The sequence below is a fragment of the Rousettus aegyptiacus genome, unplaced genomic scaffold (assembly GCF_014176215.1).
Source record: "Rousettus aegyptiacus isolate mRouAeg1 unplaced genomic scaffold, mRouAeg1.p scaffold_m13_p_10, whole genome shotgun sequence".
Taxonomy (NCBI): domain Eukaryota; kingdom Metazoa; phylum Chordata; class Mammalia; order Chiroptera; family Pteropodidae; genus Rousettus; species Rousettus aegyptiacus.
The window spans coordinates 76,569,440-76,585,271 of NW_023416285.1; the positions used below are offsets into that span (position 1 = coordinate 76,569,440).

Here is a 15,832-nt window from a genome sequence, read left to right on the forward strand (position 1 = left end):
CCCTCGCGGGGAGCGGCCACCTCCGGCCGCACGTGCGCGGTGTTGTGCGCCGCTGCTCCTCCCTCCTTCCTTCCCTCTCCCTCCCTCTGTCCCTACCCTCGCTGCCGTCCCCTCCCCCGCCGCCCGAGTGCGAGTGCCGCACCGCCCGGGCCGCCGCCTCCGAGCGCGCGAGACGCCGAACAGGTGGCCGGAGCCGCGGGCCGCGGCAGGAGAGGGAGGCGAGCCCCGGGAGGCGAGGGCGGCCGGCCCGGCATGCGAGCCGAGCGGCCCCCCGGCGCCGCCTGCCCGCGTCCCTAGCCGCGCGCCCCGTCAGCGGCCGCGCCGCGCCAGCCCCCAGCCCCCAGCCCCCTGCCCGGCCGCTGGGCCGCAGTCTGCGCGGGGTGCGGGGCGCGGGTCGGCCCCGGCGGCGGCGGCGGCATGAAAGTGACCGTGTGCTTCGGGAGGACCCGGGTGGTCGTGCCGTGCGGAGACGGCCACATGAAAGTTTTCAGCCTCATCCAGCAAGCTGTGACCCGCTACCGGAAGGCCATCGCCAAGGTGAGGGGCCGGGGGCGCGCGGGGCGCGGGAGGGGGGCGGGGAGGGGCGGAGGGGGGAGCGGGACGGCGCCGGGATCAACATGGCGCTTCCTGGAAAGGGGAGGAGGGAGGCGAGGGAGGCGGGGAAAGGGAAAGTGCCGCGGCCGCGGCGGCCTCGCGGCGCCCCCCGCCCGGGGCTGCCGGCCGCAAAGTTGTCCGCGCGGCCGGGCCCGCGGGCGAAGCCCGGGCGAGCGCGCCGGACGCCGCGCCTGCGGGCGGACGCGCCCGGCTGCCGCCGGCGGCGTGTGCGGGGCCGAAGCGGGGGCAGGAGCCCCTCGAGCTGCCCGAGCCGAACCGCGCGCGCGGCGCGGCAGCGGTGGGCCCGGGCGCCTCTCCCCGGCCGCCGTTGCCGCGTTTGAAATCCAGTCCCAGGCCTCTCCCCGCGCCCAGGCCCCGCGGGCAGAGCTGCGAGAGGGAACTTTTTTTGGTGGGAGGAGAGTTTAATTATTCCACACACGCCGCAGACTGGCAGCGTGTCTGCTGCTTCCGCTCCCTGGGTCCGGGCGGGGAACGACTGCGGCGACGAGCGCTTTCTTCTTGGCACCGAGGGCGGCCCCGCGTCGGGGTCCTGGGTGGGGGTCATCCGCTCGCGCTCTGGAGGCGGCGGCGATGGAGACGCTCGCTCCTCCAGCTCGCGAGCATGGCCGAGCACAGGCTCTTGGCGATTCCGTGGCTCCTGTGCAGGGCTCCTTTCAAAGCACAAGCCTGAAATCCGTCACTGAACTAAAAGTTTTCTTGCGAGGGCCTCAGCGTTTACCGATCTGGAGCTAGCTCCATATGGCGCCCAGGCTTGGAGCCTGGGCCTGATTTCGGAGTTGAGTAAATTTCCCGTTTTCTTGGTGGGGTGATAACATTGTCTCCACTTAACTGCATGCCTGTACAATGTGTCAGAAGTGAAAAGGCATTTTGTTATATTGTTTTATCTGCTGTGTCTATTTGACAACAGCCCACACCTCCGAAGTTTCTCTCAAGCACCTGAGGATATTTCCTTTACAGTAGAGTAATGTTTGCCGAAAGCATAGTCACTTTTAAAATTTCCCATTTGTTCTGGATAGTGGAGTGGCCTGGCTTCTGTGGGCTTCGGGGCAGCAGGTGAGAGGGCCGTTGGCTTTGTCAGCCTGAGGGTAGTGGGAGTGGCATCCCCCAATTTTCTCTGAAATTAAGAAAAAAAACCCCCTTTTTTCGAGATTGTTTTTAGTATATATTGGAGGAAAAGCGTAGATTTGGCCTTTTAAAGATAATCTGAGGAACGTTTAGGAACCCGACACAATGATGGAAGATGTTGACTTTTTTAACAGCTCTAAGATGTTCCTTACAGTTGGTTGAACTCTTATTGAAAATCAAATAAAATGAGTGGAAAATGGGCACCTATTTATCTTGCAGTGCTGACCAGTGAGGAAATACCCTCCAAACCTACATTTAACGTTTTAAAGGGTTGTTTCTGAATGACGGTTCATGATAATAATTCTAAATCGGTAATCAGGTTGCATATGTTCTCTGGAAACCAACGAAGGAAAGAGAAACACAATAATATATACTGTGCTGTGTACCTCAGTTCCTGAGTAGGGAGAGGTGATTGACATTTTCTTGCTCACATGCTTTTAATTTACATGCTTACAATGAGTCATTTACACGATTAAAAATCTACATGTTTAAAATTAGTCATATTTCATTATGCACACAATGCACATTAGTTGACTCTTTGGGAGATACAGATGTAGTTGTTTCACAGAAATTCTTAAGCATTTACTGTGTCTAAGACATTGTTCTGGGTGCTTGACATTTAGGGGATCCACTGGCTGCTTTGTGGAAATTGGAGTGTATGAGTCTAGGAAAAGAGGTTCCATGGCTCTCCACGTGAAAGAGGCCAGTGGTATGGACTGGCGTGTGGACTGGCGTGTTGTGCAGTGGGGGGAAGATGTTGCCTCCTGGATGTTGGATAGATGGAGGTGAGAGGCTTCAGTGATAGATCTGGACCTTTTACAAATAATATTAGTGGTAGTGGTTTTAGAGTGGTGGGGGAGCATGGAAAAGGAATTGCAGTTTTCTTAAGGGAGTTTGGGAAGGCCCCCCCAAAGAGAAGGGACATATGAACTGTGTTTTGAAGGAATGTATAATATTACCAAATTGGGAGGGAAGGAAACGGGAAGGAAGGGTGTGTTTCAGGGTGATGGTAGCACTGGAGTTGGATAAAATGAGGAGGAGTTAGCAATGATTCAGGACTTTGCAAAATTATTTAAATGCTCTTTAAGTGGGACTTATAGTTCAGTTGGTAAATTTTAGGATGGACTTTGCAGCAACAAAGTTTAGACACCAGAACACAATACTCTCAAATGTTGCAAGTACCTGAGTATTTTCTAGGCCCATTTGTATTTTTTCCTTTTAAATTATCAAGTAATGGTTACAGTTAAATTTTGGTTCTTTCCGTTTTTATTATCCTATTTAAAGTGATTGTGAAGCAAGCACACATTAACACTTATTTTAACTTTTATTCTTTTATCTTTTCCTTACCCCTTATTGTTTAATGGAACAAAATAAATTTCGTATGAAGAATTGGGTATCTGGGAAGCTGTAGAGTGCTGTTTAGGTTGCTAGGTGGCATGTAGCATGACGAACTACCATCTGGTGGGGAAAAATGTGGGAAGATCATGTTTATGACTTTGTATAAAAAACTTAGCTGAAGGAAAAAAAAGGGATAAGAGAAAGAAAGGTCCCAAGTCACTGAAGCTTTCTCTGCAGTCTGCAGTAAGCATTTCGTGGTGTGGTAGGGCTGATTTTTTGGCATTATATTTGAGCTGTTTTAAGGTTAAACAAATCAATTTTTCTGGAGAGTGTAGTGGTGTGACTTAATACCAGAAATGTCCTCAATAAGCAGATATTTAAAGGCTTACACTTAGTCATAGCATTTTTTTCTTCTAGTGAAAGTGTTTTTCTGCTTATAATCACTGATGGATGACACTGTTTTGGCTGTTTATCTCCATCCACCCATCCTCGTCCAGAACCTCTCTCAGGAGGGTGCTCTGCTACGGGTTGAGAGCTATGCTGCATGGACTTCTATCGAGTGCTTAGAATTGGAGGAGTCACTGCCTGCATATGTGTCTGTTCTTGTCTTGGCTGTGGCCTGACTCATCCACTGTGCCCGATGGACACAGGGTGCAGAGCGCCAACTGCAGTGGCTTTTTAGTGTGGTGTCCTTGGTTTTTGAGGGCTTTGCTAGGTACTCCTTAATTCTGAGTGAATCACAGATGGACCTGAGTGGGGCTTCCTGTATATCTAAACTCTGGTTAGGAGAAAGATAAGAAAATCCATACTTAATTTAAAAAAGGCTGCTGTGTACAAAATGTCATGCTTTATGAAGAAATTGGCTGAATTCTTGCACTCAAGAAGCATATAATCTAGGGGACGGGACAATTATATGAAACTATAAATAACAGTAGATGTTAGCATTAATTGGCAACAGGGTGGCACAGATAATGATTGCTCTTGGATTTCCGAGATGGAGTAGTCATTATGGCACTGGGGGTGGTGGTGATCCCATTCAGTCAGGAGGATTTGCATAGGGTTTAGTGAGTGGGAAGACTGGCCTTGATTTTGGGCAGTGCTTCTGAACTGGGTAGTGGAGTGATCTCAAAAAGCACCTGCCTGGCTGAAGCATTTTAGTTCTGTAGGTCTGCAGTGGAACCCAGGCGTGTGAATTTGGAAGTCCTTTGATTCTGATAAGAGGGAGAGAGGGCCTCATAGGATGGGAAACAGTGTGAACTTAGGTGTTTCAGGCTTTTAGGGCTCTTGGAGCTCCTGTGGGGTGCTCATTTCAGATGGTGGATCAGGATCAAGCTGAGGAGGACTTTAAATGCCAGGGCAATACACTAGGACTTTATATAATTTGGTGGCTCAGGAAAGACTGGGGTATTCAGGAAGGGCAGCAATGTGGACATGTGGTCCTCTGGGAAGAGGACTGAGCAACCGTGTGCAGGAGATCTGCCTTCAGTCTAAAGTGATGCTGATGGTTGCTGAGTAACAAAGGGGAAGAAGGGACTGAAGGGGGAAGGCAGAGAGAAGGGGAGTTGCTGGAACCTCTTAACTCACTGCTGTGGATTGGGTTTGGAGACCTAGGTTTTCTCATCGTTTAACCTCATGTAAACCAATTCCACAGAGCTTCATTTTCCTCATCTCTAAAGTGGGACACTCCCTTGCAGTGTCAATGTGATTGCTGAAACAGGATGATGAATGTGAAACTCCTCAGTACTGGATCTTAATCAGTAATATGTTTTTACACACCAAATAGTTTTACTCACTGGGAAACTTTCCAAAGTATCCTAACATTCCTGTTTGGGGTTTTCGTCTTTGCTTAAGAAGGTGGTGTGTATTTAATAAAGAATAGGTAAAAATGTTACTATTTGTTTATGCTTAAGCAGCACCGTAATCAGAAGACCAAATTGCGTGTGCATATGTGTGTGCGAGGCAGGTTGCATAAAAGCCACAGATACTGGCTTTATTCTAGCTTGATTATCTGGGCCTCTGGTGTTTGGGCCACTGCTTCTGTCCCTCAAGCATGGAAACCATAGAGTTTTTAAAAATAATTTGTCATTATTTTAAAAAAAATAACAACTTGAGTTTACGGGCGTAACTTTTGAAAATGTGCTTTCCTTTTTTGTCAGGTAGAGGACTGTTGATTACTAAAATCACATAAGTCATGGTTATTATGAAAAATCTTGTGTCTGGTGGGACATTTTTCTGTGAATAGATGTATAACTACTTATTCGTATACATTTACAAGGTTATTGAAACTTTCAGGAAAATAGTCATATTATTGCAGAGTTTGCATGACAATAGAGGAGGCATAATTTTATTAACAATTTTTTTGTTATCCCTCTCAAGGAAAAAGTAAACATGTTTGAAAGGCTGGTCTATCTAAAATGCAGATCTCATGGTGCTCTTCTTAACTGCCCCTTATCCCCCCTGCCCCAGAGGCAAGTTCTGCCCCCTCAGCACAGCCTGTCCTTGCAGGACCCCGCCTGCCTGCAGCATCTCCCTCAACAGACTCCTTTGCCCCACACTCCACACACTGGGGCTTGCTTGCGCTTCCCTACCTTTGCTCTGGCATTTTTTGTTTCTTTGGCATAGAACACTTTCTTGCTCTCCCCGTGTCTGCTTTATCTGTCCAGCCTCAGCTCAGACCAGCACCTCTGGGAGGCTGGCCCTGCCTCCCAAGGCTGGCCGCGGGCCTTCCACTTCATGCTTCTCTTCTGGGGACTAGCTGCAGTGCCTGCACTGACCCGGATGAATGCGCTCTCCTGTGTAGTACTGCACTGTGTTTGTCTACAGAATTATGCACCTTCTCCCTCCAGGTGAAATGTGTGAAGGTGAAGGCTCTGCTTCAGTCTGACTTACATAGCCAATATCTGACACATAGTCATCTCGAGGTAAACACAAAGTGTGGGATAAACACATATATTTACACAAAGAATACACTTTTACTTAGGAGATTATAACTTGCACTTGCTAATTTTAAGGACATTAATGTTTGGTGTATTTGGCATATTGGCATAAAGAGCTTGTAATTGAAACTAGGATTTAGTATGATTTGGAGTACCTGGAGTTATTCTTTTGTTTCAGCTATTTTGAAGGAGCTCAGTCTGTTTTTCAGACCATGGGAGGTTAGTCCTGGGGTTTGAATTGGGCCAGGTTCAAGGCAGGTGGCCAGGGCAGTGTGGGAATCTGGCCTGAAACACACCTATGTTCCGTCTGGCGCCTCTAATTCTGTCAGTTGGGATCCTTGGGAAAGCACCAGGAGTAAATAGAAAAGTTTAGGGTCTGAGATTTGCAGAGAGTCTGGCTGATGTGCATTGCTTGGCTCGTGGTGAACACAGATGAACTGGTGACGGAGGTAACATTTGAAGTTCCACTTGTACCACTAAGCTGCAGATAGATCTTCTCCATCTGTCCTAGGCGCGTTTATCTCCTTGTGGAGTCGGGTGCAGTTTAGTGATGGTGATGCTCGATAGATGATCAGAGCCCACAGCATTTTTTTTCAAAGATGGAAAGAAATATGGAAAATTAATTCAGGAAGGTACTTTCCACAGGTCATGTTCCACGGGATGGGGGTGGGAAGTGATGGTAGGTTAGGCCCACATGGTGTGCTTTCCTTCTGCATGGCTTAGCTGGGACCAAGGTCGATGACAGTAGAGCAAGGGGTCAGCAAATTTACACAATTTTACCTATTTTTGTTATCTTTTCTGTTTTATATGAAAAATAGAAAAGTAAATCTTTATGAAAAGAAATGCAGAGTTCTGTGAACATAATTGAAAAATGATTATTTTTTGTCTTTTAGTCATTTATCCTATTTAAAATTTTTTCCATTTGGGAGAATTATGTAAAAATAACTTTCTTTCATAACTTTGTGTCTTCTTGTGTCTGGCCTGCCATCTTCATGTGGTTTATGTCATTAAATATTTCTTTTGCTTATTCTTTTCTCCTTCATTAACTGGTACTGGAATTTAGAAATAAAATTTCAAGGTTCATATTTAAATGATGTGAGATGTCGATTATTTAATCTTTCTCTTAAAAATAGACTATAGAATATATAAACAAGAAGTGAAAACACATGTTTACACAAAAAACGTGTACGTGAACGTTCGTAGCATTATTCATAACAGCCCCAAATGGAAACCGTTCATATCCATTAATTGAATAAAATGTGGTGTATCCATATTATTCAGCCATGAAAAGAAATGAAATACCAATACATGCTACAACATGGGTGAACCTTGAAAACATGCTCTATGAAGGAAGCCAGTCACAAAAGCCCACATATTATGTGATTCTTTATATACAAAATGACCAGTATAGGCAAATCTGTAAATACAGAAAGCAAAGTAGTGGTTACCTAGGACAGGGGGTTAGTGCTAATGGAGAGTGACTGCTCATGGCTGTGGGGTTTGTTTTTGGGGTGATGAAAATGTTCTAAATTTAGAGAGAGGTGATGTTTGTATAACTGTGAAAATACCAAAAGTTATTGAATTGTATACTTTAAATGAGTGAATTTTATGGCATGTGACTATATCTCAATAAAGATGTTAAAGAAGGGACTACATAAGCCACTGTGAGTAAAGCTCCATATTAAGGTATTTTATAGTTCTGAGAGTCCCATAAAACATGTATTTCTCTGTCAGAGATGCTCAGAAACCTCAAATGAAAGCTGGCTGTTTTTAGGAGTTTTCCATACAGTGTGTAAACCTGCTTTATCTAGCCTGCTGTCTGGGAAGCTCTTGACTGCTGAGTCTCCAAGTCCCTTGGTCTCTCCTTGTCCTCCCACCCCTGGTAAATGCTTCCCCAACTTTCCAATTGTTCTGCCTGAGCCAGGGGATTCCTTCCTACTCAGCTTATCTGCTGACTTTGTTGAATGAAGGTTGATTAGGATGCCCTATAATGGAAGAACTTTTCCGGTTTTTGATTTTTATCTTTAGTAGTTTTGAGTTTTGGTGAATCTCACAAGCTCTGTGAGCCTGTTATCTTCATCTTCCCGTATTCAGACGTTCTGGGCTGGGCTGCTATCATCAGTCTCCTGAGTACAGACACTCTTACCTGCTTGGTTGGTTACGGTGCTCATGGGACTGTGAGTCATGAGCGATGTGCAGTGGCTTTTCGGAGAATGACAGGGTGCAGAATCTCTTACTCTACCCATCCTCCTTGTGAGAATATGTTGACTCCTTTACTTTGAGTTGATAGGGCTTCCTCCTCAGGTCCCGCACATGCGTTGAAGATTAGGGTATATTTTGCCTGGAGGGTCCTTCAGAATTCCTTAGTTTTAAGATAAGTATCTTTTAAGATAAATTACATGCTTAGAAAGAGTCTCTTTGTAAAATATAACTAAATGTATGATAATGTGTATACATATACATATATTCATGAAGTTGCTATTTTTATAGTGATATAAATTGATGTGGCTTTAGAGATGACAGTATTATTTCTCCCACTTTTGATGTTCTTTAATATTCAGACATAATAAGACTTATTTTTTTGGAACTCAGATTAATTTTTTTCTGGTGCGTGGTTTTGTTGTTTGCATTACCTCTCTTTAGATTAAAAAATGAATCTCTATTATAGAATTTATATTTTGGAAAAGGCCTCTTTGAGGTATTCTATAATAAAAATCAATGTTTCCTTTCCTAACACTTCAGAAAACAACTCACTAGATATCTCCAAAGCCTAAAATTGCTAACTGCTAAAAATATGTTGTATTAGTAGATTAAAAACATAAAGGAGTGTCATTTTCATGTAGGTGGTTGATAAGAGAATAAGAGAAAAACTATATGATAAAAACTGGAAAGAATTTTAATGTCTTTATTTTAATTTTTTTCTAAGTCTAATACTAAATTAAGGAATAAAAAGTAAGCTGTTTTCCAAGGAACACACTTTCTTATACCACAGAGGCATTTAAGGTGTATAATTTATAAATCTGAAACTCAGTGTGCAGTCATGTGAGAACAGTAGTGAGCCAGGTTCCTGCCTGGCAGGGTTATACTCTAAACTGAGATTGCTCTTGTAACAGTCAGCAGCACCTGCAAAAGAGGGAGGTAGTATGTACAGGATATTGGTTCCTGATGTACCACCACACAGGATATGACTAATCACTATATCCATTAAAGTTGAATGTAGAATTTGGTACCTTTACTGCTTTGTTAGCAATTTGGAAAAATCTTTCAGACAAATCGAGAAGGTGTATAAGTGAAAACGCATCATTTGGATTGATAACTGTTTAAACAGCTACATCTGGAAGATGGTGGTATTCCAGCATTTGTACAGTCTGAGGAATATGAAATGAGCATATTTGAAATTATGAGGGCATATACTATCAGGAATACTTTTTTCAAGAAACCCTGGAAAGCTAATAAAACCCTGAATTTTCTGTGGTGGGATCAGTATTATCTTTCATACTTTATGACCCATTTCTTAAACCACAGATGTTTGCAAGAACACGATTAGCTGAAGGTAGAAAGTTTGCTGGTAGATATTTTTTCTCCTATGAGGCAGGCACGTAAGAGTGACATTCTCTGGACTAGAGTTCAGAAGAACAGATTCTGTCATTTGTTTGTCTAGGAGCTAGGAGGATACCCCCTTGGCTTCTAAATACCACTTCATGGGATTATTGTTAGGGTTTGAATAGAGGACATAAAAAAAAAAAAACATTGTGTGAAGTAAAACAGAGTTGATGTTAGCTGTATTGTTCTTTTGTTTTTGCTAAGGATGGTTGCCAGTGATCCAGGATTATTCGAATAAACTCCTCTAAATTGTTTCTTCTCATCTCATTAGAACTGCTCTAGAGGTAGGGAATTGAATATGTGGTACTGTTCTTCCTTAAAAAATCATGGAAGCATCCTTCTGCAATTGATAAGATAAAATCCCACTACCATTGATTTAGATGCTCCAGAGATGTCCATTTGGAGGAGCTTTTCCAGTTTTTGGTTTTTGCCTCAAGTAGTTTTGAACTTTGGCAAGTCCTGTAAGTTCTGTGAGCCTCAGTTTTCCCATCTGTGATTTGGAAATGCCCTCTTTTGTTGGCAGTAATGAAGATTAAGTGATTTAAAGTAGATAATGCCCCTGTCACATAATAGACTCTTAGTCAATATTCGATCTTTTCAAGTTTTAAACATTGATTAGGCACAATTTTAATGGCTAATTCATAAAGTCAACTTGATTTTTATTTGATTTATGATACCAAGTGTCATTAAAAGGTCACTGTTAGTGTCATTTAATGACACTGTTAAAGGGTCACTTTTTTTCTTCTGAAAGTATTTACTAATAAATTAGTTGGATATAGAGGAAAAAGAATGTTCTGATTCCCTAGTAGTTAAAGCTGATTCTTTTACAGATTAGGGAGAATTATATTTGTGCAAATGTCTTAGTTGTGTGGCTTTTTTTTTTTTTCACAATTAGTTCTTGTTACTTCGTGAGATAATTGCAGCTCCTGTACTGCTACATCAAAGGAAATTATGTAAAATTTCTTTGCTGTATTTACAATATTTTAAAAGATAGTTACACAGTTTCCATTAAAATATCTTTTGAAATTTTGAAAGCATAAAACTAGAAACTAAGTACTATTGATATTTGTAAAATGCACAGATGTTTTAAAGCCCTTTAGGATTTATTAACTATTAATTTTGAGAATATCCTGAAGCTCAGAGATAATCTGAGTTATAAGATAAAATAGGAAAGTCTACATTTTTATTACCTTTCTAATTCTTCATTATGTAGGCTTCTATAATTCATGTGCCTATAATACTTCTTTATCTTTCTTAGGATCTTAAGATGATGATTTTGGGCAGCTAAAGCAGCAATAAATGAATGCATCTTTTGCATAAGTAGGTGGTTGTAAGGTTTGACATATTTATGCAACTTTTAATATCTTAGTTCAGCTAAAGGCTTCCAGTGCCAGTCACCTAAAGACTTCATCCAAGAATGGACCTGTTTATCACACTAAATAGGGATTGGTGTCTTGCTCAGGTTCTGGGCATGGCAGTGTTCGTATCTCAGACTTACTACGCACACACTGCCATTATGTTCAAGAGGACCACCTCTTCTCATTCATATTTTCTACAACACAGTATTGAAAGTTCTTATCCTTTTTTGAGGATCTTAAACATTATATTAATTAAAACAACATTTCCCCCCCTTTCCATATGTGCTTAGGGAAGTTGCTAAGTAGTGATTAAAATAATAAAGCTTATCTAGTTGTGCCATGTTCACATTTTGACTTTGATCCCTTCCAGTATTTGTTTGTAAACATTGTTTCACATAGGTGCATTTGAAATCCAAAGCTTTTGTTTAACACAGGACATGAAAAAGATATAGCAGTATGGGAGACTGGAATTTTTATATCTATCTCTTCCCTTCACAACTTCCTGTGTTTTTGTGCTTTGGTGATGAAAGTGATGAATAGTGCTTTCAAAAACTTTCCAGAATACCCCAGCATTTTTTAACAAAGCTGTAGAGGAATAACTCTGGGGGAGGTCCCCCACCCCCTATCTTGTTGAGGTATAATTGACAAACAAAATAATAAGATGCTTAAAGTGCACATTGTGATTTGATATCCCGCAAATATGTTGTGAAGAGCTCCCCCATTGAATTACTGAACATGTCTATTGCTTCACATATTTACCTTATTATCTTATTTTTTTGATAAGAACATTTAAGTTCTACTCTTCTTATGTGGGAAAGTTTTAGACAGATCTTACTTAGTCTGTATTAATATGTGGGATTTTAGTCTGAAGCAGACAAGTTTTTGGTCCTTGAGGAGTGGTCTTTAGAGCTCAGACTTTGCTTATCATGCCATTAAGCCTTTTAGGTCAGGCCTGATGATGGAAAGCTCTTGCACAAGAGGTGTATGTCAGGGGCATTGTTTATCTATCAGGTTGGACAGTTGTTGGGAAAGTACCTTTAACAGGGATACCTGTGATGTTTTCTCAGTCCCAGTTCATTGAGGAGTTTCAGAGAGGTAGGAAAAGAACCTAGAAACAGAGGTGTCAGGAAATAGTAGTTGCGATGCCATTCTTATCAAGAGTCATGACTCACATTTATTCAGGTTTTGTGAGCCAGGCCCCAAGTGCCAGGCTCAGTGCTTCATGTGTATACTTAATTCCCATTGAGTGATGATATCGATGCAATCCCGAGTTTATAGGTGAGGATGCTGGGCTAAAGAGAATAAGAAAGTTGCAGAAGGCTGCACATCTGATTCATGGCTTGGCTTTCTCTGACTGCAGACCCTTCTGGACTGCAAAGCCTATACTGTGACTCACTACACCATGACACTGATGCGGCTCATGTGTTTTTAGGTTGTTGCAGTTCTACAAGAAAGTAAATAGTGCCCATAGGAGAAGACAGGTTCTGTTTTGACCTGAGTTTGTTTGAATGGCCCATGGACTTGGGGATGACCAAGTTGGTAAGGGCAAAGGATCCTGTGTTCCCCATTGAATACCCTTGCTGCTCAGGCATGGTCTGTCGACCGGCAGCATTGGCTTTGCTTGGAAGCTTGTTAGAAATACAGAGTCATGGACCCCATTCCAGACTCTATTAGAATTTGTTTTAACGAGAGCCGCAGGTGGTACCAGAGCGTTGCTCTCAACTCTGATTGCAAGTAGGAACACCTGAAAGGTTTTTAGACCCGGATGGATGCCCAGTCGCTACACCAACCAAAGGAATCAGGGTTGCAGGCGGGGTCTGGATGTCGGTATTTCTGCACAGCTGCTCAGTGGTTCTCGCGGCTCCAGGGTGGAGGATTGCTGGTCTGGGACAGCGTCTGGACCCTTTGGCTTGTCAGTTAAGTGATGTGGGATCCCGCTTCTCCTTTTAGCTGTGCACAGAAATGTCCAGATTATGAATTGGGAGGATCAGCCAGGGTGCTCAAGGACTTGTCACTTATGTGATAGTGGGCCAGTCTATACATTTTAATTTACACTCAATTCTCCTTCCTGTTACGTTTGAGTTTTATTTGTGGAAACAGTTGAATATCTGTATTAGATATTCCTTAGTTTTTATCTGTTAACTCTTAAGGATGTTCAGTCTGAGTTTAATAACCACTCTACTAACAGAAATGGGTTAAGGAGTTCAGGAGGGGCATGCGGTGGGGTAGTAATGGGCAGGGAGCGAGGAGGAAAGTCAAGTTGAGTAAATATGTGAATGATGGTGTGAGCTAGATGATGGCCTCTGGGTGCCTGTGACATGTAGAAACAGGACAACAAAGATCTTTGGGTTGAAGTAGAGCAGGAAAGAGAGCTTGTGAGCAATGGACTAAATAACTTGCTAGAGTTTTTTTTCAGCTTGTTCTTGGCTATACATCGGGTGCTGGGCAAACAGTGCTGTGAGAGAAGACTGTAGGTACCCTTTTATAAGGCCAGGAGGGGATTCCTTTTTCATACTTTTTCATTAACCTTCTTAGAATATTCTCATTGAACAAGTCCCACCTCCACACCAGAGTGCCAAGGTTAGCCTGGCCTATGCTGGTGAATAGTGCGCTTGTGGCCCGAGGCCTCAGGAACCTGAATGTGGGTCAGAGGATTTGCCTGCCTATGGATCAGTTTTATCATCCTCGACACAGTGTTGCTATTTTTGTTTTTCCTGTTAACATGACTCCTTATAGCCTATGTTTTTATCTGTTTTATGTATTACTAAATGTAGGGGAAAGAGGACAGATAACTAAGTCGCCATTCTTCATTCACACTGTCAGGCTGGGCCCATGTGGCTGCCGCTCTAAGGCCTTTCCAGTTCTGACCAGCACTCCCGCTCAGCAGGCTGACAATCCAGCACAGTGGTCACATAGTTTGTGCCACAACTGGCAAGAGGTGATTAAGACAGCTTTCAGAGCTGTAAATTATGGTTCTTGGTGATAATATTTGAAACATTATCATCAAAGATATTGCAACTATAAGAACTTACTATTACTGAATTTCGTAGACCTGATAGAAATGCCCATGTAAGAATTTTCTTTCTTATTGAGCAGTTTCAAATAGCACATAACTGTAAGTTGATTAGTAAAAATACTGCTTGAAAATGAATGTATGTTTAGGTAGTGCTGCATAACATCACCTAAAATTTAATGGCTTACGTCAACAACGATATAATCATATGATTGTGTGGGTCAGGAATTTGGGCAAGGCTCAGCTGGGTTCTTCTGCTCTGCCTAGGGTTACTAGGGGGATATTCAGTTGGCAGATGACTTGCTCTGGAGGGTCTTAGATTGCACCATTCACATGTCTGGTGCTTGGTGGGTGTGGCTAGAAGCTTGGAACCACCTGGGACTGTTGACCACAGCACTCTTGTGTGTAGTGTCTTTAGCATGGTCTCATGTGGTGGTGGTTGGACTTAACTATGCTGTGGCTGGCTCAGGGCTTCTAGAGAGAGTGTTCCTAGGAACCAGGCAGAGGAAGCTGTCACTCTCTTCAGACTTATGCCTGGAAGCCAGCACAGCATCATCATCCCTGTCTTCTATGTGCCAAACCAATCATTAAGTTTTGGGGGGAGGAGACAGCATCTCTACTTCTCAGTGCAAGGACTGTCAAAGAACTTTTGGCCACCTTTATTCCGTCCTCATGGTATTTGTGCATGCGCGTGTGTACATTGCACGTGATATCAGGCATTTAGTCCTTTTATTCTGTGTCGTGTTTTAAAATTGTCCTTGATCTGGGCATGGGTGATAAAATGTATATCTTGAACTTTTGAAGCTGACAAACCTAAGAAGTAGTTTATATTCACAATTCATAAGTCCAGAGATCTGACGGCTTTTCCAGGCTATGTATTAGAAAGAGATAATGATTAATAACACCTTATGTTTACATGGCATCTTCTTCTCAGAGGTTCAAAGTGGTTGTGCCACTCATGATCCCTTTATTGGAATGCCCTGTGAGGTAAATAAGCTGTAGCTCCCCTGAGTTCATACATGGATAAGGAAACGAGGTAATTCCATCAGTCTACAAATGAACAGTGCACAGAAGGTGGCTCTTCTGTTGATCTGTGTACTGATGAGAACTCGAGTTCTTAGGTAGGATTCTGGAAAATGGTGGAGATCAACTTTTGCACATCTGGTGGTTTTAAATTATATACCATTTGCCAAAGAAATGTCATATTTAAAGAACAGTTATTTTTCTAGTGCAAATTTTTTTTTTGGTAGATGTTGATAGGTATTGCATCATAGGGATGTTTAATGGATCAAATTCCATGTGCTCAGCAAAGAGACAGACAGTGGAAAAGGTAAAGGTAGTTATGCAGCTGCCCCTATAGTGAGTGTGCGGCGTGGACTGAAGGTGACATTTGAAGTGGGAAACCCTTGTCCCCTGTGTGGTATCCGTTCCTTACTTCCCCTATTGGGGGAGAATCTCCTTGGGCTTATCCGTGGTTACATGGAATTTTCAAGAATAGTTTAAACATATGTTAAGTTATTTCACCTATGCTGTTTAGAGCCTAACCCTTGAGTAAGGGGTAACTCCACAGTAATACTCCAAGTGTGATATTGCTTACATTCATTCAATTTTGCTTAAAATGAGATACTTTACATGTAATTGAGAGGTATCAGGCTTTGGGAATAAACAGCTCTTCAGACCCAATTCGTTATAGCTGTCTCCTTGTTTATGTACATCTACCCCATGTGAAATGACCTTTCCCATAGAGTAAGCATCTAAAGATGGCTTCCTTTCCGTACTTTCCAGGACAGAGAAGTCCATGGCTCTGCATGGTGTTCCAGGTCACATTCAAATTTATCAGCCTT

General features: G+C 42.9%; 1 protein-coding gene across 15 annotated transcripts in view; it reads left to right on the forward strand.

Annotated features, from left to right (window-relative positions):
• The first annotated feature begins 113 nt into the window (after positions 1-113).
• Positions 114-15,832, forward strand: part of PARD3 (par-3 family cell polarity regulator) — a 592,207-nt gene continuing 576,488 nt past the window's right edge. For 5 of the 15 annotated variants that reach the window (XM_036226861.1, XM_036226867.1, XM_036226851.1 and 2 more), the window contains exon 1: positions 145-537. In XM_036226861.1, the coding sequence (XP_036082754.1) occupies positions 418-537 (120 nt within the window). In that variant the 5' untranslated portion in view covers positions 145-417. Of the gene's footprint in view, positions 538-15,832 lie in introns of all 15 variants that reach the window. The other 10 variants (XM_036226857.1, XM_036226860.1, XM_036226848.1 and 7 more) reach the window with 4 other exon arrangements.